Genomic DNA, 23,422 nt, shown 5'->3' on the forward strand with positions numbered 1-23,422 from the left:
ATTAGTTGGTGGCAATTCTTTTCACTTAGTAAGCCTCAAAATGTTCATTATTTTTCAATTGTGGCATGATTTTAAAGTGTTGCCTTGTTTCGACGAGGCATAGACTTCGGAGGCAGAGCTGGAGCCTCCGAGCCTTGATTCACGTGAACATACAGTGAACATTTGGGAAATAGAAGTTGGAATTCGCTGGAAAATGTGGATCAAAAATAGCTCTCACATAAAGATGGGAGATAAAGTATGCAAAACGCCTGGCAGAGTGCCTGGCACTTAGCTGGAAGTGGGGGGTTGGGGGGTCTTGCTATAGGGCTGAGGGTGGAGGTGCTGGCTGAGGCGGCCAGTGGAGGGGGGATTGGTGGTAACCACATGTGGCGGTGGTGAGCTTGGACATCTAGGCAGTTATGTCCGTTGTTTCGGGGACGGGGGCATCAGTCTAGCAAGCAGTCCTCGCTTAAAGCGTTTGTGAAGAGCTTCACGTTTAAATTTCTTGCCATATTCGTAGAATGCAATTTGGACTGTATATACGGGTAAAAATAGATGCAATATCACTGGTCTTTCTGCCCTTGTTTGCTTAAGAATGTCTGCTCAAAATTTCCCAGTTGCCCTGATATTTGCTTTGCAGCAGTGAAGAAGAATCTCTGATTCTGTGGCTGAAATCTCCAATGTTTCTGAAAAACTTGTTGGAATTTTGTTGGATCTCGACTTAAATAATGCTGGGAAGTTGAGTTCTCCAGTCCCCGCCCCTTTTCTTTTAACTGTAAGTTAAATCCTTCCATTCCTTGTCAATCTTTTCGTGTGTTTGATACTCCCTTCCCCTCCATTTTTTTCCTTCAGTCCTGTAAACTTGTTGACTGACAATTCTACTCTTGTAGAAATAGTCTGGCAGTCCTGTAGCCTTCATTTCCGTAACCGTTCCCCTGCTGATTTTCTCGTACTGCAAGTGTGAATTTTTCCAGCCACCAAGTACCGTTAACCCATCTTACGGCTAAGAAGTACTACTCAAGTTATCTTTCTGAATGATTTGTAAAGTTGGCTCCAAATGTCAGAGTGCTGCCCTATAAGGCTTAGTTGGCTTTAGTACAGTTTCACCAAAGGGGCCCCTCTGATTTTTGTTTTTTACAGTTTATTTTGAGAGAGACCGTGTGAGCGGGGCAGGGGCAGAGAGGGAGAATCCGAAGCACAGAGCCCCTGATGCATGCCTAGAACTCACAAAACAGATTTTGACCTGAGCCGAAATCAAGAGTCACGCTTAATAGACTGAGCCACCCAGGCACCCCCTCTTCTGTGTATTTCTACAAATGGTGTGAGTGATTTAACATTTACATCGAGGAAGTTCCAGGCTGTTGAACCAGCCGAGGGAAAATATCCGTACGTCAATCACAGAAGAGCTAAGGCTGTTCTCATATACTTGGCTTCCCATCAGAGTAAAATTATGAATGGAGTAATTTGCCAAAAGAGACACTGAGTAGTGCTGACCACTAATTTTAGGAACCCTTCTGATGTTCTTCTAGACCCTGCTGTTAAACAGCGTTGAGCAGGCCACACACTTGGACCCACTAGGCTTGGGTTGTTCATCTGAAAGTCAGATGATCACTGACAGCCCCCGCCCCCCACCCCGGTCGCCTCTGGGAGTGCATGGCTTTGTAATCCAGCAAGCTGGGGTAGGCACGTATTACAAGAAGAACTTAGCTCAGGACATCCATAGGGCAAAAGGACACAAGGCCTATTCAGGTACAAGTGACACTGTAAATTCACAAGAATACTTCAGTTTAAAGAAGGGCCACTGACCGCAACCTGAGCTGGTGATGGGCCCTGGGACTGTTCTAAACTTGGCACCTTGAGAACGGTCTCCTCAGTGACTGGCTCATGGAGAAAGTGTTCCCAGTACCTTGGCAGATAACTAACTGGAAGCTGAGCGTGTCTCAGGAGCTCAAACATTTTTCACAAAAAGAATTGGTGATTACATCCTGATTCTTAGACCCAAGATTTATTGTAGTGGAAAAATTGCTCGTCCAAAGCTTAATGGAACCTTTTATTGGTTATGATCTGTTTGTTTGGCACCCTTCATACCATCTAAACAGCTAAACCTATGCTACTCACTGGTTTCACAGACATCTGTGAAAGACTTTGCAGAATATTAGCTAATGTGTTAATAATTCTACCTAAAACCACATTAAATTGAGATCCACAAGCAACACTAAATATGGAGACCTCTCTAACCCATGTCAATATAATACACTGCTACTTAATCCTGACTTTCCATAGGTTTCAGTTAAATGCTGATCGTGTTTGTAAAGAGAAAATCAGAGTGCAACGAATATTGCTAAGCATGTACCTCCTTGATACAAAGTATTTTACTTTTAATGACAGTTTAAGGGAACAAAGCTGAAGGCACATATTTTTAAAGTAATGTCGTGGGGTGCCTGTATGGCGCAGTCGGTTAAGCGTCCGACTTCAGCCAGGTCACGATCTCGCGGTCCGTGGGTTCGAGCCCTGCGTCAGGCTCTGGGCTGATGGCTCGGAGCCTGGAGCCTGTTTCTGATTCTGTGTCTCCCTCTCTCTGCCCCTCCCCCGTTCATGCTCTGTCTCTCTCTGTCCCAAAAAAAATAAACGTTGAAAAAAAAATTTTTTTTAATAACAAATACGTAACGTCGTACCTAGATTTTCAATCCTGTGAATTCACCGTACTGTTGCCATAGTCGAGTCATGGGTACAAATTGGGTTATGTTCTTCTGCTAACTGCTTATAAGAGCACTACTTACCTTTTTTCAAAATTAAAAAAAAAAATTCTGAAACAATGCTAGATCTTTAGATTTCAAAGTTGGAGTCATTTGTCCACGGTGTATAATGTACTCCCTCTCAGTGAACCCATCACGTTGTGATACCTTCTGGTTTTTACTTTTACTGCTACCATAAGCTTCTTATCCAGTGTCCTTCTGACGGCGCCCATGGACACAACTCCCAGAAGGTCACTTGTTTCATGCTATCGGGGATCACACTAGACCCCAGTATATAGTCCACCAGTATATCCAATCCCTACCTCCAACCTGCTCTCATTCTCCTTCTCTCTCCTGTGCCACCAGATGTCTTCAAAGAGTCGTCTGCACACGGCTCTCCACTCCCCACATGTCTGTACCTCTAGACCTGAACTGCTACCTGCAGTGCCACCTGTCACACCCGGCAGAGATGGATGCCTTGGTCCTTCTCTTGTCTGAATGCTTGGCTGTCTTTGACACTGTTAATCCCACCCCTTGACTCTGACATTCCACTCGTGCCCACCTCTCTGCCTTGCCCTGTTGATGCCTCTCAGGCTGTGCAGTCTTTACTGGTTCCCCTTCCTCTGCTGGCCCCTGATATTCTCTGCCCCACGTTTCCATCCTTAGACCCCATCTCTCTTGATTTCTCTAAGCAAATCTTGACAACCGGGCCGTCTTCGATGTAGCTTCCAAATGTGTATCATCAGTTCAGATCTTTTTCTTGAGTTCCAGACTCCTTCTTTTAATTGCCCACTGTACTGATTTTCAGACTTCGTCTTCGAGGAAGCCCCTAAGTGCCCTTCACCCTTTTCCTTACCTTTTCATCCTTTGCCATCTTACGTCCTCCTTACTCTTCAAATCCAAATACAGCTGTCCCCTCTTCAGTGAGATCTCCCCCACTGTCAACCCTCTGTTCTCTTCCCCCATCAATTCCACTGAACTGTGGTAGCTTTTCAAAAGTTACAGTACAATAATGAGTAGCTGTCACTTCATACTCTGAATCCACATTTCCATTTTCATTAGTGAGGATACTGTACTATTGAGATTGATGCAGAGATTATAAGAACCACTTGTTTGTCATCCCAAGGCAGGTATTTTTACCTATTAACCTGCCTACTCAGGCACCTCTTCAAAATCCGTCATCACTTGGGACACCTGGATGGCTCAGTCAGTTAAGTGGCCAACTTTGGCACAGGGCATGATCTCACGGTTTGTGAGTTTGAGCCCCAGGTCGAGCTCTCAGCTGTCAGCACAGAGCCTGCTTCAGATCCTGTCTTTCTGTCCCTTCCCCACTTTCACACTGTCTCTCTCAAAAATAAATGAACATCTAAAAAAGATCTGTCATCACTTGCATGTAATTTAAAAAGTTAGTCTCTTATTATTGGGATATCCCATCTCCTATATCCAGAAGGGTTTCAGATCATAATGAATATACATGAACTCCCATAATCTATCAGGTTAATATTAAATAAGTTACTATATTCTTATAGAACTGTCATAATATACATATTATACCTTGTATTCTGAAACAATTAGATTTTAATTGTACTGTAGATACCATCTGCTCTGTCACTTCAGGACTGATTTCTGTTGGTTTGGAAAATGTTACAGGTCCTTTTAATTTCATTTCCAATGTGTAGCTCTAGGGATCAGAAAAGACCAACATCAGGTAACATCTATAACCTATTTGGTATCTCCGCATAAACTAGGAGCATGATTATATTCATATCTCGTGATGGGAATTATACAACTTGCAGTTATTAAATTGGACTAAGGCCAATATGCTTTTACCTACCTGAAAAGGAAAAACGTTGCCCTGCATTTAAAGAGAAATATAATGATAATTACATAAAAAAAAGTTCAATAGTCTGAACTCAGACATGATTTTTTAAATTTTTTTAAACTCTAATTAGCACAACTTGACAGATAAAAATTAATGTTACTTTTGGATGTTGTAGGTTGCCTGACAAAAATCCCATTTTATAGAATTTAAAGGTTTGTAGAGAGAAAGTGAGAAATAGCTTGTCAGAGGTGATGGCATCAAAATGTAAAATATCTCCATTAGTTTCAAAACAAAATTATTACTTGAATGTATTTTAATAATGCTTAGCAATTAAATCTGTGGCATTGAAACACTGATTAATACTGAATCTCTTACTCTCGTGTAACGGAAGAGATGCACAATATGGGGACTCATTTCTAACTCAACTGGAAAAGTGAGAAATGTAATAGGGCCTGTAGGGTAAAACAGTGCAACAGAACCTTCTAGGGTTCCTCTGTCATCGCTGGGTAAGAAGTCAGCAGACCTCAGTTCTAACTTGAGCATCTTGCCTGAAGTCTTGGGTTAATTCACTTAGCTTTCCTAAATACCTCATCCTTTTAAATAACAGATGAGGATCTTTTTTACAAAATATAAAATCTGTGTGAATGTATGCCACTGTTTTCTCATGTTGGGGAGAACAAACACCGAAGTACGTTTATAACTTAGTTATTTGTCTCTTTAACCCAGAGCTTTCTTCCTTTCAGCCTTACCCAGTTAGCAACATAAAACTCTGTGCCTTTTCCCTTGTTTCCCAAAATGTAAGGAAAGAAGAGGCTGCAACAGTCCAAAATCTACTCCACTGTCTGTCCCTAGGGCCTCAATTCCCTGGATATTTACTGTCATTTCACTCTAGATAATTTGTGTACAGTTGCCTGAAGAAACTGACCCCCCCAACCCCAAAGGGTTCCGAAATTGCAAACCATTTTCTTGAGCTAATTATGTTCAATCCGTTAGAAGAGATATAGAAACATTTTAAATAAAACCTTAGGAGATTATACTAAGCACTTCAATAAAAAAAAAAAAAAATGGACATCGAGGAAATATGTACCCTAAATCTTGGACCATTTTGTTTTTCATGCTATGTATTTTTTTAAAGTTTGTAAATAATCTGAGCAAAAGGAAGGTACAAAATAACTTTTGCTGACAGACTATTAGATTTTTTCATTTGCTGAATGCATGACATTATTCCTGACAAATACAGCTTCAATAACAGAACTCTTTGTTTTCATTTGAGAGATGGTTAATTAACATAAAGTCTGAATATCAAAGTCTAAAAGGCTTCATCTTAACATTATGCCCCACACGTGGTACCTTCTTCCTCCTGAAAGTGATTATACCCATCTTCTGAAATGTCTCATCTCCTGCTGGAGAGCTTAAGAGAGCATCTGACCATCTGAAAGCATTTGAGTTTAAGTCTTCAAAATATGACATGGGGACTCCTAGTCCTACCAAGGAGAGATCCAGTCTAGATTATCCAGTGCATAATCTTTGAGATGAAAGAATTCTTTCAAATGTGACTGTAGTCTGTTTCTGTAAAACCTTCGCTTGGTCCATAAATAAGCCTAAAGGGCGTTATAAATGTGTCAGGAGCTCAGGGTGATTGATCTGTGTTGGATATATCATGAAAATAGACAGAAGGCACAAGGGTTGCTTCCCTGTGGAAATCGCGGTGGTAAATTGCCATATGTGTCCCCGTTAGGAGCCTAGCTGATCAGATTGTGGATGTAACAACTTTACAGACTGGACTTTGGGTCTCTTGAGATTTTCAGTGTCGTTCTGTGAAGTCTAAATAAAATAGCACCTTGATCTGCAGCCTCAAGCAGACTTTGGCAAGGAATCAGGACTCTTGCCAGCAATCTTTCCCAGTCCTAAATTCCAAATACATCTTTCTCGGGGTTGCTGTCCTTCAGAAATCTGGCTAGACGTGGATTTGTGTTAACTGAAAGGTAAGGAAGCCATGCCAGTGTTGTAATATTACATACACACCACAAAGGTTGAGATGATAAATTTAAACTTGAAAAGTCCCAGGCACATTTTCTTGCAGAACTCTTCCAGCAAACTCCTGAGAGGAAAAAATGTAAAGTGTGAAAAGCAGTGACTTTTACTTCCCTTTGACTATGCCAGTTGAAAACAATGGCTCTAGTGCTTGGGGAAGTAGGAAGGCTCTTGAAATAAACAAAGGCAAATGATTAAGTAAAGCAAGTAATAGCACTGTTTTTTAAACCACTCGGTCCGTCCTGTATATGCCATTAGGTTCAAGATCTAGACCAGACCTAAGCAAAACAGTGGTGCAAAGATACTCTGCATAACTTTTCTACCTGTCATTCACTTACTCAACAAACATTTATTCAGTGTCTGTGTGCCTGCCATACATTGTTAAGTGAGAGGTAATGATCCAATAGACAAGATACTGCTTTCATGGAACATTCTGTCTGTGGAAGAGAGAAACCTTAAATACAAATAGGTAAATTGTAACATCTTTTAAATTTAGTGTTTGGCAATGAGAGACCAGTTCACTTTGCCATTTTGCTTCTGAATCCCATAGAATCTCAAGTGCGATAATTCCAGGTAAATTGTATAAATCCAAATATGTTCTATAGCATGTTTATAGCATGTATAATCGTAGTCGTAAATACCTCATTCAAAAAAAGGAATTTTGGTTATTTAGTATCCAGCATTGAATGAAAGTTTGGGTCCCACCCATTGCCAGCACTACTTGGTCATATTTTTCTTTGACCAGATGTTTCTTTTAATAGTGCTATGGATCTATTTTTACAGTGGCCCCCATTTATAATGGAAAGGGATGGGGTTTTCTGTCTTTGGCCTTAAATTTTACCAGGACTTGAGCTAGAACAACAATTGCACAAAAAGTACGGCCTTTTGCAAGCTTGAGGCACTCACAGGTTACTTCAAATACTGTCTTGCATCGGCCTTAGTACGGCCTGTGAGTTCAAGCCCTAAAAATAAACACCTATTAATCAGCTAATGGCCACATGAGTGGACCAACTCTCTGACTACAGCAGGGACCTCAGTCTAACCCCATTCAATAGCTTGTCTTATGTCACCCAGGATGAGGCAGTTTGCAGCCAGGAATGCCTCTAAAAGAAGACAGTCACAAGCTTAGCTAAATGTTTAAAATAACCTCCGTAACTCCTCTCCACACTGACAGATTGCCTTCAACTCGATGGAATCAAACCACAGCACCAGCCCCAGTGGCCTTTGTGGAGCCAACCTTGAGGCCCGGAGTTTGTAAAGTAAAACTACACGTTCCATTGAGGCTCTCCCTTTTCTTGCTTTCAATCGGAAAGCAACCGGAAGGGAACCCACTCCTGGAAGTCCTTATCTTCATAAAACTTAGCTAATGCCTCCTGTTAACTAAAATAAGGTTGATGTGTAAGTCACTAAGGAAACTGTCAGCCAGTCCCCTCATCCCGGCTGACTTCTTAAAGAATACAAATTGGAGGAACCCCATGGAGTAGAGCTGTGACTGTTTACATATACATACTCTGTCCCAAAGACTCCGGAAAGTTGAGCTCTCAGTATGGTTTTAAGAGTTTTTTTGTTCTTTTTTTTTTTTTTCCTCTTTTTTGAATGGCAGTCTTTTTTTTTTTTTTTTTCTTTTTCTATATGGAGGGGAAATGTGGGTGGAGGGGGAAAGATTTGTTTTAATGTATACTTTTCTTTAATGTGTTTACCCCCAAATAAGTGAGCTGTAGTAGATACGTTGGCCCCACAAAAGTAAATATTTAGCTCAGAAATTCCACACAGAAACATAGCCCGGGGTATTTGGGTTTCAAGAAAGAGGATCACCCTGGGGCAGAGGGCTGGTGTGCAGGCAACATGGGATTGGTAGGAATGGGCTCGCGTGTCATCCCCTCGGCCCTCAAAACGCCTTGGTCAGCTAGACAGTGCCCCTCTGGCCCTCGGCAGCGCCCCTGCCACCTGCCTTTTCCAGCTCTGTCTTCTGCCATGCCCACAGTCTTTGCTTTTTCTGACCTCTGTGCTGCTCCAAAAACCTCCATGCTTTGTCTCAGCGCTCTGTCTGCACGTGCCTGTCTCTCCACTGGAGGAATCTTTTCTTACTCCGTGAGCCTCGATTTCAAGACCTACTCTGTAGGTCGCCTCATCTCTGCCCTGGACCTTCCCTGACTTTGTCTGGGCTACCACAGGACCCTCCGCACCATTCTCTGAGAACATTGGTCTCCTCCTCATACTACCTTTTAACCCCCTTGTCTCCCTGACTACTGAGAGCCCCCCTGGAAGACTGCGACTGTGATCGTGTCCTCTCTGCATCCCTGGAACAGGGCATCCTTCTCAGGAAGGCAGAAGGTGATATCCTCTGTGTTCTTCAGTGAGGACAAAAAGGAGGCTAGGGGTGCATGGGGACAGGAACACCAGACAGGGAGGTGGGAGAGGGTGTCTGCAGAGACACCGTGAGTTGCTCATGTGTGGTCTTAAACAAGTCACTTGACGTCTGAGAGCCTCTGTTTCCTCAACTGTCTAATCAAAATACCGCATTTTTGAGGATCAGATATGTCCAATAATTTTGAAGTGTTCTGCCCACCATCAGCTGAAGATAGAACCAGAGTTCACTAACTCGTGTCTTGTCCTCTGAATCTAGCCCTGCAATTATCCACACTCACATGATCTTTCACCTGTTACTTTAAAAAAAAAAAAAAATCTATCCTTAGTCCTATTTCTTTCCTACAATTGTCTGATAAAGCAGCTTCATCAACCACAAGAAGACAAAGGGACTGGCCACCCTTAGAAACTGGTACTTGCCCTCAGTTTCCTGAGGATCCATTGTGTGGTCCCCATCTGCTTGAAGGGCCAGCGTTGAAACCCCAGAAGGGTGTGTGTGTGTGTTAGGGCAACTGCAAACAGCAACCATCATTTGTTTTCTAAGTCAGAAGTTTATCATCTCTCCAGAGCCTTGCAATACTAGTTAATAAAGCTCAAGTTTGTTTCTTCATGTTCTATCTTTTCATAAATAATAAAACCATTTGTTACAAAGATGAACTATTAAGTCTGGCGAAATGCTGCACAGTGCTCTTGTTCTCATAGGAAAAAGTTGAGGACCAAGTCCAAAGAAGCCTCAAGACCCTGACCTGAAATTGGTGTGTGTACAGCCCCTGTTTGTCATGTAACCTGAGGCCTAACTGTGGAAATAGGCACAACAGTGTCATGTCATGGAGAACAGGAGCCCATATTTAAAGAAAGCTTGAGGGGCGCCTGGGTGGCGCAGTCGGTTAAGCGTCCGACTTCAGCCAGGTCACGATCTCGTGGTCTGTGAGTTCGAGCCCCGCGTCGGGCTCTGGGCTGACGGCTCAGAGCCTGGAGCCTGTTTCGGATTCTGTGTCTCCCTCTCTCTCTGCCCCTCCCCCGTTCATGCTCTGTCTCTGTCCCCAAAATAAATAAATGTTGAAAAAAAAAATTAAAAAAAATAATAAAGAAAGCTTGAGTCACTGACATCACATCGGTTTGCTGTCGAGTGTCTTTTGAAGTAGTCTCTCCTGGTCACATGACGCTGATCAGCCTTTCTTTTTAAGGGCAGGAATGACTGTGAAGTGACCTTTCCTGCTTTCTGACTCAGAGAAGCATCGAGCCTAGTTAAAAACGTAAGAGACGTCTGACTCTGGTTTACTCATGCTTCATTTTAAGCTTTCTCCCTGGGTCCCATGGAGTAGAGTACTTCCTAGAGCTGCCTTGATGAGTACCTGAATGATCCAGTTTTCTCTTTGTTACTGGGTTTATTTCCAGACCTCTAGATATAAATCTATCCGTTCGTGGGTTGGGGAGGGGAGCACAAGGGTTGCAGAAGTTTATTAGGTAGAATTTTTGTAATGGGACAATAATGAACATACACAAACTAAAGTGTTGTAAAGCTTTATTCTGAAATCTGTCTTGACTCCAGGATACAAAGGCTATTCTGTCTGCTTCCTAGATAGACAGCTAAGACCTCGAAAGTTCAAACTGGGAGGTGCATGAAGATCACCTTCCGGCTTCTGCATTTTATAGAAGGACTTCTACATGAAGAGTCCTGTAGTAAGACATTTGTAGTGAAACTACACCTATAGGAGCTTAACTAGAGACTGGGATGGGAAGGGGGTTGGAATGATGTAATGTTTCTTACGTATTTCTTTGTGGAGTGATGTGTTTAAGGATTTGAAAAAGCACGGAGGAGAGTCCCAAGCATGTACCACAGCGTAGCATAGCTATTCACAGAGGGAGCACGGCATGGGACAGATCTGGGCTGGCATCTTGGCCACTTTGGCGCTTTATCTCCTTGTGTGAGGAGGTAGTCCCCTCTCCACATCTTTAGTTTCTCGTTTGTAAAATGTCACTGTTAGTATTTCCTACATCGGTTCACTGCATATATTAAATGAAATAATGTGTATGAAGTGGTTAGTACAGCGTTTGGACACAAGAAAGTATTCAAGTGTTAATACTCTTCATGGTCATTACTAACAGGTTAGCAGAGCCCTGTAATAGTTTTCTAACTATGAAAATAAAAGCACTAATGGTAGCTACACAAAGCTTTTGTTCTACGTGAGATAATGAAGGGGCACCTGCATGGCTCAGTTGGTTAAGTGTCTGACTTCGGCTGAGGTCATGGTCTCACGGTTTGGGGGTTCAAGCCCCATGTCAGGCTCTGTACTGATAGCTTGGAGCCTGGAGCCTGGTTTGGCTTCTGTGTCTCCTCTCTGCTCCTACCCTGCTCACGTTCTGTCTCTCAAAAATAAACATTAAAGTTTTTCTTGTTTGGTTTTTTTTCTTTCTTCCTTTCTTTTTTTTTTTTTTTTTTTTTTAATGAGATAATGAAGGGAGCTCTGTTCAGTCAGTTGAGCATCTGACTTTGGCTCAGGTCATGATCTCGTGGTTCATGAGTTGAGCCCCACATCAGGCTCACTGCTCTCAGCATGTCAGGGCAGAGCCGGCTTCGGATCCTCTGTCCCCCTCTCTCTTCGCCTCCTCTGTTTGTGCTCTCCCCAAAATAAAAAGTAAACAAGATACTGCAGACAAAGAGCTCAGAAGAGTAGCTGGCACATAGTGATGGTTAAGTAAGTGCTAGCTGCTGTTAGTCATACTTACCATCATAACCATAATCCTATCAGTGGTATTATTTTTTACCTAAAGAAATCAAATGGTCTGTTTCTCTTACCAATTACACAGATGGGGACTATGTCAGTCAAGTGGGCTTTGAACCTAGGTGACTTGAGTCAGAAATGGGGTTAACTACAGGGCATTACATTCACTAGAATGCCTTACTCTCGTTGTAGCTAGAGGGGGACCAAACAGAACAATTACTCACAAAGCCCAGACCTGGACAATGAGTCAAAACCCAAAGAATGAAAGATCAGGTATTTTTCCACTGTGTGAACCCTCAACACAGCCCACACCTCACCTGGGAGGGCCTGCCAGCCCTCTCCAGCACTGAGGTCTGTTTGCAGGTGACAGCTAGCTGAACTCCCCTGCTGTGTGTATGTCTGCTCGTGGCCGTCCTGCCCACCTCACTGTCCTGTTGGTAACTGTCACCTGGAGCTGGCCCAGGATGCCTTTTCTCTCAGCACTTGGAAACTTCCCTGGCTCAGAGCCTCATCTTATGGATCCATTAACGAAATAATACCTTTACGTACAAAATCGGGTAAGATCTTTACAGGCTTAGATTTAAATTTTTGTAACTGTAGAGTTGACCTTCAAAACTCATTTTCATAATAAAATGAGAATGTGTGCTATATTCTTCTTCTGAGCCCAACTTTCTATTTGTATTTTGCTGTTTCACTATACGTGCCCCTTTGGTGCAGAGACAGAGTATAAATAAATGAAAAGCCTCATGCCCACATACAGCCATCAGACTCCGATTTTCTTAAAGGAGCACTACTGAAAAGGGCATATAAAGCTCATGTTGGAGAGTTGATGTGTTGGAGAGTAGAGGGGTGAGGAACGCACACAGGCTCCTGCTGAACTTGAGAAAGATACAGGCACCGCTGGATGGTATTTGTGGTTCACTGAGTGCAAACCCATGTGTCATACACAAATACTGTTCACTTTAATAGTTGGATATCTCTTCACTCATCTTAAACACCTTAAGGTATTTGGAAAGGGAGGAAGAAGTAAAACAGATGAACCTGCTGAGATATGGCTGGGAACAGTAGCACTTGACTTTGACATTTTTACAACCTTATCTTCTAGATAAAAGCTACTGTAAACAAAAGCCTACCTAAATTGATTGTATTGAAAGGACTTGGGAGCCACCTGCGTGTAGCAATTGGCTCCTGAATGGCCAACTCCTACCCATCTCCCTTCAGTACTGCAAACGCCAGTAGTGTCCCTTCCAGGGAGTAGGAATCGTGTTTCCTGCCAGGTTTTAAACCACAGCATCCTCTCCCCCAGTAACAACCTGGAAAACAGACTCCTAATAGCAAAACCTCTGGGACTGGCTTTCCAGATTGGGCACTTTGGGCACAGTTTAAAGGCTCATCTTCTCACCTTTAAAAATGACTTTCTGGGGGTGCCTGGGTGGCTCAGTCGGTTAAGTGTCCGACTCTTGATGGTGACTCAGGTCATTCATGATCTCCTAGTCCTGAGGTAGAGCCCCACATCGGACTCCACATGTTGGGCATGGAGCCGGCTTAAGATTCCCTCCCTCTCTCTCTCCCTCTCAAAAAAAAAAACTTTGGGGTGCGTGGGTGGCTAAGTCAGTTAAGTGTCCAACTCTTGATTTTTGGCTCAGGTCATGATTTCATAGTTCATGGGTTGAGCCTCATGTTGGGCTCTGTGCTAACAGCACGGAACCTGCTTGGCGTTCTTCCTCTCTCTCTGCCCCTCCCCTGCTCCCTCTGTCTTTCTCAAAAATATATAAAGCAAATATATTTGCTTCTCTGCATGGCCAAGAGTTAACATGCATTGGGGGTGGGGAGGTGGACTCTTTTGCTACCACTCACAGCTTCTGTGGCAGGAGCTCTGCAGGGGTATTCATTCATGAGTTCATATATCTGCTCAGCCAGCATTTTTTGGCTGACTCCTAAGGGCTGCTGAAATACAAGCTGCCTCCATGGAGCTTATATTCTGGAAGTGTTTGATAACCGCAAGGCCAGATGATGCATGTTTTATTTTCTGAGTACTGTTTTATGGTTTTCTATTACCTGGCCATTTTGGCTAATAACCTAGATGGTTCCAACTCCTAATTTAACCCTCTTTCCAGAATTGGCTTTTGTGGATCTATAAAACTGGGAGGTTTGCTTTTGAGGACTATGTTGGTTAGCCAAAGAGATTTTTCTTATAGTGAAATATTTATTATAAGAAAATTTTAACTACCCATTTAAAGCAAGTTGGGATTTGACATACCTGGAGCATTGTGTCACATTTGGTTAATGATAGATTTATAAGGCAACATGTATCAGCCTTAATCCTTCAGTTATTTGACTTTGCCAAGGATGAAAATTCCAATAATTTTTTATTTCAAGCAGACGTTTAGATATCCAGAACCCATAAATCTCCCTGTGCCTTGAGATAAACATCTGACTGAACTCGGGGTTACCCGGTCATCTTTTGAGAACTGAGCCAAGGAAGAAGAGACCCCATTTTCCCTCTACCTAATAATAAAAGACTATGTGACAATGCATATTTGGAGCAGGCAATATTTATGTAAGAAAACCTTTTTATATTTTATAACATTGCTAATTTCTAATATTCAGACAGCTAGAAAGGAAAAGTTAAATAACCTCAAAATTCGCCAGAGCAAGTCTGTGGTAGGCTAACGGGTGAACCCCAAAAATGGACTATGGCGGTGCCAGCCAAGGCTTTACCAGTAAGGCAATCACTATCCATTATGGTCGTCATATCAATTATACATTCTCTGGCATCAAACACTAAATCAGCTGAAATGATGGGCTTGCCTTTGGCATGTTTCCCTGGGGAAATAACTGAGAAAACGTAATAACTCACACAACCAATTTTGTAAAGTACCCCAACTTTTGGAAGAAGGCTGGGGTATAAATTGTAGGTGGAGAGATATAATTTGCACCCAAGGTCCCCCTGAAGTGTTCCCTCACTTGAAGTCAAAGTCCAAGTAGACTGGACCTTGGGTCCTTGGCGACTTTTAGGGTGTAGGCATTTGATCTCTCTTCCCGTTTGAAGATGCCTACTCCATATGTCCTCAATTGAAACAAAAACCAGAGCTATCAGAGTTAAGTTTTATCCTACAATTTCTTTTACTTTTTATTTATTTTTTATTTTTTTATTTATATATGAAATTTATTGTCAAATTGGTTTCCATACAAGACCCAGTGCTCATCCCAAAAGGTGCCCTCCTCAATACCCATCACCCACCCTCTCCTCCCTCCCACCCCCCATCAACCCTTAGTTTGTTCTCTGTTCTCAACATTCTCTTATGCTTTGGCTCTCTCCCACTCTAACCTCTTTTTTTTTTTTTTTCCTTCCCCTCCCCCATGGGTTCCTGTTAAGTTTCTCAGGATCCACATAAGAGTGAAACCATATGGTATCTGTCTTTCTCTGTATGGCTTATTTCACTTAGCATCACACTCTCCAGTTCCATCCACGTTGCTACAAAAGGCCATATTTCATTTTTTCTCATTGCCACGTAGTATTCCATAGTGTATATAAACCACAATTTCTTTATCCATTCATCAGTTGATGGACATTTAGGCTCTTTCCATAATTTGGCTATTGTTGAGAGTGCTGCTATGAACATTGGGGTACAAGTGCCCCTATGCATCAGTACTCCTGTGTCCCTTGGATAAATTCCTAGCAGTGCTATTGCTGGGTCATAGGGTAGGTCTATTTTTAATTTTCTGAGGAACCTCCACACTGCTTTCCAGAGCGGCTGCACCAATTTGCATTCCCACCAACAGTGCAAGAGGGTTCCCGTTTCTCCACATCCTCTCCAGCATCTATAGTCTCCTGATTTGTTCATTTTGGCCACTCTGACTGGCGTGAGGTGATACCTGAGTGTGGTTTTGATTTGTATTTCCCTGATAAGGAGCGATGCTGAACATCTTTTCATGTGCCTGTTGGCCATCCGGATGTCTTCTTTAGAGAAGTGTCTATTCATGTTTTCTGCCCATTTCTTCACTGGGTTATTTGCTTTTCAGGTGTGGAGTTTGGTGAGCTCTTTATAGATTTTGGATACTAGCCCTTTGTCCGATATGTCATTTGCAAATATCTTTTCCCATTCCGTTGGTTGCCTTTTAGTTTTGTTGGTTGTTTCCTTTGCTGTGCAGAAGCTTTTTATCTTCATAAGGTCCCAGTAATTCACTTTTGCTTTTAATTCCCTTGCCTTTGGGGATGTGTCGAGTAAGAGATTGCTACGGCTGAGGTCAGAGAGGTCTTTTCCTGCTTTCTCCTCTAGGGTTTTGATGGTTTCCTGTCTCACATTCAGGTCCTTGATCCATTTTGAGTTTATTTTTGTGAATGGTGTGAGAAAGTGGTCTAGTTTCAACCTTCTGCATGTTGCTGTCCAGTTCTCCCAGCACCATTTGTTAAAGAGACTGTCTTTTTTCCATTGGATGTTCTTTCCTGCTTTGTCAAAGATGAGTTGGCCATACGTTTGTGGGTCTAGTTCTGGGGTTTCTATTCTATTCCATTGGTCTATGTGTCTGTTTTTGTGCCAAGTTTTATCCTACAATTTCACAATGAAGTAATCTCAATATGTGTCTGACTCCATTGTCCCATTAAGTCTCTCTCTGGCCCCTCATCCCACTCTACTTTCTCTCCTCAAAAGGTGAATCTATAATGGAGAAAACTTAAAAGGGCCATTAGAGGAATAAATACAACTTAGCTGAGAACTCTCCTTGTCTGGGAAGACTTCTAGAATAACACATTGTAATTGTTTTGCTGTGGACCTTTTAGCATGTCTTGTATTCACTTGATAACTTCTGTTTTTTACTTAAAATGTGAATAGCTTTTGTTCCTACATTATTAAAACCCAGGTACAGAGTTGCAGAATTGGTCATGACCTCGTAAACTGTCCTATTCTGCTATGAAGCCACAGACACAAGCTTGCATGCAGATCCGTGTGTGTGTGTGTGCACGTGCGCACATTCTTACTAGGTAAAATGTAGAGGAGCTGACCCACCACTGCCAGGTACAAGCATTTCTCCAAGAAGACATATTAAAGACGGCGGATTAAAAAGAAAATAGCTTCTGCTATTGTATTCGATTCCACTCATCTCTGCTTTACTCTTGTAAGAATTTACAATAGGCTGGAGAAACTGGAAGTGTGGCATCTAAGTGTATCCAACACAGGGCAAAGTGGAGTGGAAATTAAGCACTTTTCCAGGCAATTTAATGTCGACATGAAAATGCCAAGTTACATAAACATCAAGGAGAATTTCAGGTGCCTGTGGTTGTATATTTATATACATCTTAAATTTTCGTCAAAATAATGTATTTTCTGTTTATTTTCTATGTGGCACAAAGGCCTGAAGTGAATCAGTATTTATATTTTTGCCTTTCTATTTTCAAAATTCTAGTGAGTTGATGTTACAAAGAGATAAAGTTGCAATTGTAGTAACCAGGATCTAGGAATTGAATGAGAACATTCCTAACTAGGGTTCTCTTCCTTTGTTCATTTCATTTTACAAACACAGACCTTCCAGGCAAATAAAAAAAAAAAAGTAAATGAAACAACCAAGTTAGATTTTTCATCTCTAGAAACTACAGAAAGAGTATTTGCATCGTATATTAAATTGACCATAGTGCCAGAACCTTAGGATACTATATTACATGATCACTAATCTATTATTGTACACATATTTACACATACGCATAAATACATACTTTGCATATAAACATGAGCAAGCATATTTCACTTGGACTGAAAAGTTATTTACAACTCTGTCTGGAGATACATACAACCGTGATTAACAAGTGCATAACCAATCTACAACACACAGATTAAAACTAAATAAACAGTGGAAGAGTTTATTTTAAAACAGTTACAAGATGTTTTATATTTCTCCGCTGTCCTGAGCTGCATGTTTGAGAATTCATCCTTCATAAAAACCACATGCAAGTCTTTTTGATGGTGAAACAATTGGCTTCCAACAGCCACATGCCTGCACACATCCTCAGAATATCTCCCAGAGCCCACACAGCAACTCAAAAGGAGAAAGAGAAAACTGTGTGTGTATACACATAGTATACATGTGTAATATATATGCATGCATGCAATATATGTATGCACACTATATATATACGTGTGTGTGTATATATATATATATATATATAAATAATTTCACATATACTATGCTATTCTCCTTTTTGGAGAAGGGTTTTTTGTGAATTGAAGGAAAAGATTTGGGTGGGAAACAAAGATTTCAAGCAATAAAATTGTTTTGTTTTTATTATTGAAGACTCCTGAACAAGAAACACGAGTAACTCATCAAATCATTCCATAGTCCTGTTATCTTTCAATTAAAACGTGTCAATCCAGATTTGTATTGTTAGAACCCTAGTGCATCAAGAATTCTTTTTTTGTTTTGTTTTAATGTTTATTTTTCAGAGAGAGAGGGAGAGAGACAGACAGACAGACACAGGGTATGACCAGGGGGAGGGGCAGAGAGAGAGGGAGACATAGATTCCAAAGCAGGTTCCAGGCTCCGAGCTGTCAGCACAGAACCCGACATGAGGTTCGAACTACTGACCGTGAAATTATGACCTAAGCTAAAAAAAGTTGGACGCTTAACCAACTGAGCCACCCAGGCACCCCAAGAATCCTTTTTTATGTAATCATGCTGATTTAGCTCGTTAAGAGGAGTATTAGATCAATCTCACGAGTTTGCCTTATTCTGTGTCCCAGGCAAATTTTGTGATCATATATGAAATCCACGACCCTTGCCTTGTACACTGTATTGCCAAAAGACCTAAAAAGCCTCTGATTCTTCAAAAAATATGTAGTGATTTTTCTCATAGAGCTGAAGACAAACACAGATGAGCCAAGTTAGTGCCACAATCATAAGCTACATGTCTATACTAGAAGTATTTTAGAAGCAAAGATGGGCCTTTGGGGTTCACTGCATCAACCCTGCTTAGCAAGTCTGAACCTTCTTTTCTGGGAAGACAAATCTCCACCTGCTATGCTCACTTAAACCCGTTGCTTCCCTCAGTTTTCCTCGTAACTTATTCCAGCTGTTTATTTCCATTTACATGAACAGGCTGCGGCAGTGTTCTGGATTTACTCCTCTTTGCTCATGTTTAGATTCTGCCCCATAACTTCTGAATCCCCTCCCGGCAGGGAAACATTTCTCTTCTCCGAACTTTATGCAGCGATTTGGTAATTCCCGTTCCCCAGTTTACTTTCCTGATTGTCAGATGCTTTAAATATGCTCCCTCAAAAGTAATCATTTTAATTTCTTTACCTGAATTATAAGTTGCTTTTCCATATACGTCCCAAACACGGTGACACTTAAATCGAAATGAGTAGCTGGGTAAACTTCTTAGTGTGAAACTATTGACTTCACACTTGAAGAATTATTCCTTGTAGACAGGTGAATCTTAACTCATATACTGGGCTTTTGATTAGTCTCCTGCCTTCCAGGGCCCTGCTCGTCTCTTTTGCAGGTGCTGTAAATACTTCTCAAAGTTGAATGACTGTTGAAATTGGTGTATAAAGACCAGGGTAGTGGTTACAAGCACAAGCCTTACAGCCAGACTGCTGAAGTTCAAAGCCTCCTTTTTGTGCCTCTTAGTTTTCCTCTGTAGAATGGGGACAATCCTAGTTTTCTTGGGAATATCAAATTAATCTGTACGCATAAAAGGGCTTAGAACACTGCCGGGTGCTTAACAAGTGCCATAAATGTTTGTTACCTCTTTGGTGTTGGTTATTGGAATCAGATCGTTTTATATTTGTATTTTTTTTAACATTTGATTTTTAAGTAATTTCTACACCCAGTGTGGGGCTCGAACTTAAAACCCTGACATCAAGTGTTGCATGCTCTACCTACTGAGCCAGACAGGAGCCCCTTTATATATGTATTTAGACCATACCTTTATAGACGTAATGTCTGGCCAAGGGCTCTCTCGAATCTGTAGAGACCCTAGAAGCCACAAAGGCTTCAGGAAACCAACCAGGGAGTTACTTACTGGAGCCAACTTAAGCAAAAACGGTGTCTAGGTGTCTCTGAATTTCTGCATCTACCTTTGATTTCAGCACTCTCTGAAGAAGCGAGGTCTGACAATAGACACTTAATCTTCTTCCCTTTTCTCTACAAGATACCATCCAAGAAATGCCTGCTTTATAAACAATAGTGTAAGGATATGGAAAGGAAAGGGGGTGTATTTTTTTTTTTCCATAGCTAAGAAAGCGTAAGCAAGTCCTTCCTGAATGTGGGCCCAAATCTTCTGTCCATGCCTCTGAGTTTCTCACAGAGAAAACCGTGCAGCAAAAGACATGATTTGTAACTCATGTTCTGTCTGACATCTGTACTCTGCCATCCTAGGTGACTGAGAATAGCTAAATTCTTCAGGAAAACTAAGAATTCACTCACTGAACTACCATTTGTAAAACATTCTTGGTGGCAGTCTTTTAAAAATCTATTACAGATTGCCCTGCTTTAATGTAACAAAACCTAACCACTGATTTATCCTGGACTGTCCTCAGCACCCGTAATTGACAAAGTCTGTTGACCCCAGCACCAAATAGCATTAGATTGCCACAATTGGAGGTTTTTAAATGTCTCTTCTCTAGTTGTCAGCAGTCACTCACCTTGACTGGCAAGTATCCCACCTGTAACCAGCCTCCCACACCCTATCTCTGTCCCTCATGTTTGCAGCTTCAGAAGCCCAATAACCGACCAACACCAAAACCATGCGCTGGTGGGCGCCTGGTGGTTCAGTCCATTAAGCTCCCGACTCTTGATTTAGGGTCAGGTCATGATCTTGGAGTTGGTGAGATCGAGCTCCTCATTGGTCTCTGGGCTGACAGCATGGAGCCTGCTTAAGATTCTCTCGCACCTTCTCTCTCTTCCCCTCCCCAGCTCACACACATTTCTCTCTCTCTCTCTCTCTCTCTCTCTCTCTCTCTCTAACTCGAGGGGAAAAAAACCACAGCACTGGAGAAAATGTCCAGAATTCTTCATTTTATATATGATTTCTATACATCCTTGGGTAACCCCAGTGTCCTAAATAAATAGCAGGCAGAGGTATTGGTATAGTCTAAGTTAGGAGCCAAGAAGTTCCATTAGTATAAAAGTGCAGATCTGCTTGATAAGTTACTAGCCTTGGAGTGCCTGCTGACAGCATGGAGTCTGCTTGAGATTCACTCTCTTCTTCTCTCTCTGCCCCTCCCCACCTTGTGCGCGCGCTCTCTCTCTCTCTCTCTCTCTCTCTCTCTCTCTGAAAATAAACATTTTAAAAAAACTGACCAGTCTTGATGAAGGGCTGCTACTTATAATCTCATTCAGTAACGCCTTCTGCTGTAGATTCTGGGTTAAAGTGTAACTAGTATAAAAAGCCACCAGGACTTTCCATACTGCATATGTGAAGAAGGGTATTTGACTAGTCTGGTGTGTGTGTGTATTGCTGTATAGCAAACTACCCCCAAACTAAAGGAGTTAAAATAACATAAATTTGTTACCTCACTTTCCCTGTGATTGAAGAATATGGGCGTAGTTTAGCTGGGTTTTCTTCTTCCCTCTCACAGGCTGTATTCAAGACATTGGCCCAGGGAGTGTGGTCTCAGCTGAAGGTTTGCCGAAAGGTACACTCCCAAACTGGTTCAGTGGTTGTTGGCAGGATTCGGCTCCTCAGGAGCTGTTGTCCGTTCCTCTCAGACGCTTGGCCACAGGCCACCCTCAATTCCCTGCTACATGGGCCTCTCCCAAATGACGGTTTGTTTCCTCAAAGTATGCAAGTTGAGAAGGCAAGAGAGTGTGTTGTAGCAAAGATGGAAGTCAGTCGCTTGTAACCTAATCACAATTAAATTCTGATCACTTTTGCTATATTGTTTTGTTAGAGGCAAATCCCTAGTTCCAGCCAACATTCAAGGGGGAGGGGATTACACAAGGGCATGATCCCCAGAGGCATGAATCACTGAGGTCACCTTAGATGTTGGTTGACCACAATACCTTTCTGCATCTCTTAGCTACAGCTCAGAACTCCAGCACTACCCCTCCTGTGGGTCTTTTTTCATTCCTGTTGTTGCCACATTTGGTTTGATGCTTCTTTTGGGTGCCTCTCTTCCTACAGATAGAGACTGCCCTCTGTTGAGTGAGTTCTAAATGGGACCTGATGCAATCCGTAAATGACATTCCTTCTAGCTCACTTTTTACTGTGAAGAGGAACCTTATGTGCATGGACAGGTTACTTATAAACATCTTTGTATTTTCAGACATCTTTAACATGCTTAGTATTTTCAGACATGTTTAATATGGCTTAGCATTACCCATTTAATAGATTCCCCTTTTATATGCTTTTTACCTGTATGTAATATATCCACCTATAGAAATTATAACCAATTAAAACAGTGTCCCCCAATCTTGCCAAATTTGAAAATACTTAAAACAGTTATTTCTATCCTTCACGTGATTATAGCTGTGCTTCTAGATTCCATCTACTTAGACAATACATAATGACTGAAAGCTGTGAACTCTATTTTCTGTGCATTTTTTTAAAATGTTGGTTGCAAATATAAATTGTCAAGTTAGCTAACATACAGTGTCTACAGTATGTTCTTGTCTTTGGGCGTAGATTCCCATGATTCATAGCTTACATACAACTTTCAGCGTTTATCCCAACAAGTGCCCTCCTTAATGCCTGTCACCAATATTCCCCTCCCACCTCGGCCTCCCCCCATCAACCCTCAGTTTGTTCGCTGTATTTAAGAATCTCGTATGGTTTGCCTCCCTCTCTGTTTGAAACTATATTTTTCCCCTTCCTTTTCCCCATGGTCTTCTGTTGACTTTATCAAGTTCCACATATGAATGAAATACTTGATGTGCATTTAAAAATAAGACCTGTTTATTTTTTCTGTCTGAGGATAGTGCTCGAGGTGCATAACCGGTCTATTACAATCTCCAGAGTTTCTGGCCCAAGTTTGAGAACCTCTGAGTGACATCTCTGGGCTGAGGTCAAGAACTCAAATGTCCATGGGGACAAGAAGACAACAAAATGAGCAGAGTAGGCAGGACATAAGAAATGGGCTTCTTCCATTCCTTAAAAAAATTATTTTTAATGTTAGAGAAGTGGACTGTGAGTCAGGGAGGGGCAGAGAGAGAGAGAGAGACACAGAATCTGAAGCAGGCTCCACCCTCCGCGCTGTCAGCACAGAGCCTCATGTGGGGTTTGAACTCAAGAACACCGAGATCATGACCTGAGCTGAAGTCGTACACTCAACTGATGGAGCCACCCAGATGCCCCTTTCCAATTCTTTCTTGAAACATGAGGTTATCTTTTGCTTTCCCAAATTTGATAGGAGTATGGAGAAATGTATCTCTACAATTAAAGTCTACAGAACAAGTACGATGCTAAATGGCACCTGATGTGGAGCCTTAACATCAGGGACTAACAGAGAATGGGGAGGACTGCGGCAAACCTGAAACAGGTCTTGTCAAAAGGGGGCAACTGTTACTTAGCTCCAGCTGATTGTTGCCAGATCAACTAATTTCCCAAAAGATGCGGAGTATTCAGGATTTTGTATTAAAAAACTCATGTGTTGGTTCTATTTATTTTTTTCAATAGATAGAAGTTCAGCTTCAATTTAGTAGATCCAGTCACAGAACTGTCACCCATTTGCAAGGCAGCTCACTCCGTGTTGTCAAAAGCTACATCTGTAGGAAACTTTTCATTCAGGTTGAATCAATATACAATTCTTGGTAAATTTCAGACA

General features: G+C 41.8%; 1 protein-coding gene across 7 annotated transcripts in view; it reads left to right on the plus strand.

Moving 5' to 3' along the window:
* The window catches only part of CDIN1 (CDAN1 interacting nuclease 1), a 280,396-nt gene that overhangs the window by 190,653 nt on the left and 66,321 nt on the right, over nucleotides 1-23,422 (plus strand). Inside the window, exon 11 of one of the 7 annotated variants that reach the window (XM_040492231.1) lies at nucleotides 620-2,399. The exons of the other annotated variants lie outside the window; for them this stretch is intronic. Coding sequence (XP_040348165.1) covers nucleotides 620-704 — 85 coding nt within the window. The 3' untranslated portion in view covers nucleotides 705-2,399. Of the gene's footprint in view, nucleotides 1-619; nucleotides 2,400-23,422 lie in introns of those variants that run through there. 7 annotated transcript variants of the gene reach the window in all.

The sequence above is a fragment of the Herpailurus yagouaroundi genome, unplaced genomic scaffold (assembly GCF_014898765.1).
Source record: "Herpailurus yagouaroundi ecotype Mexico unplaced genomic scaffold, PumYag 184, whole genome shotgun sequence".
Lineage (NCBI taxonomy): Eukaryota > Metazoa > Chordata > Mammalia > Carnivora > Felidae > Herpailurus > Herpailurus yagouaroundi.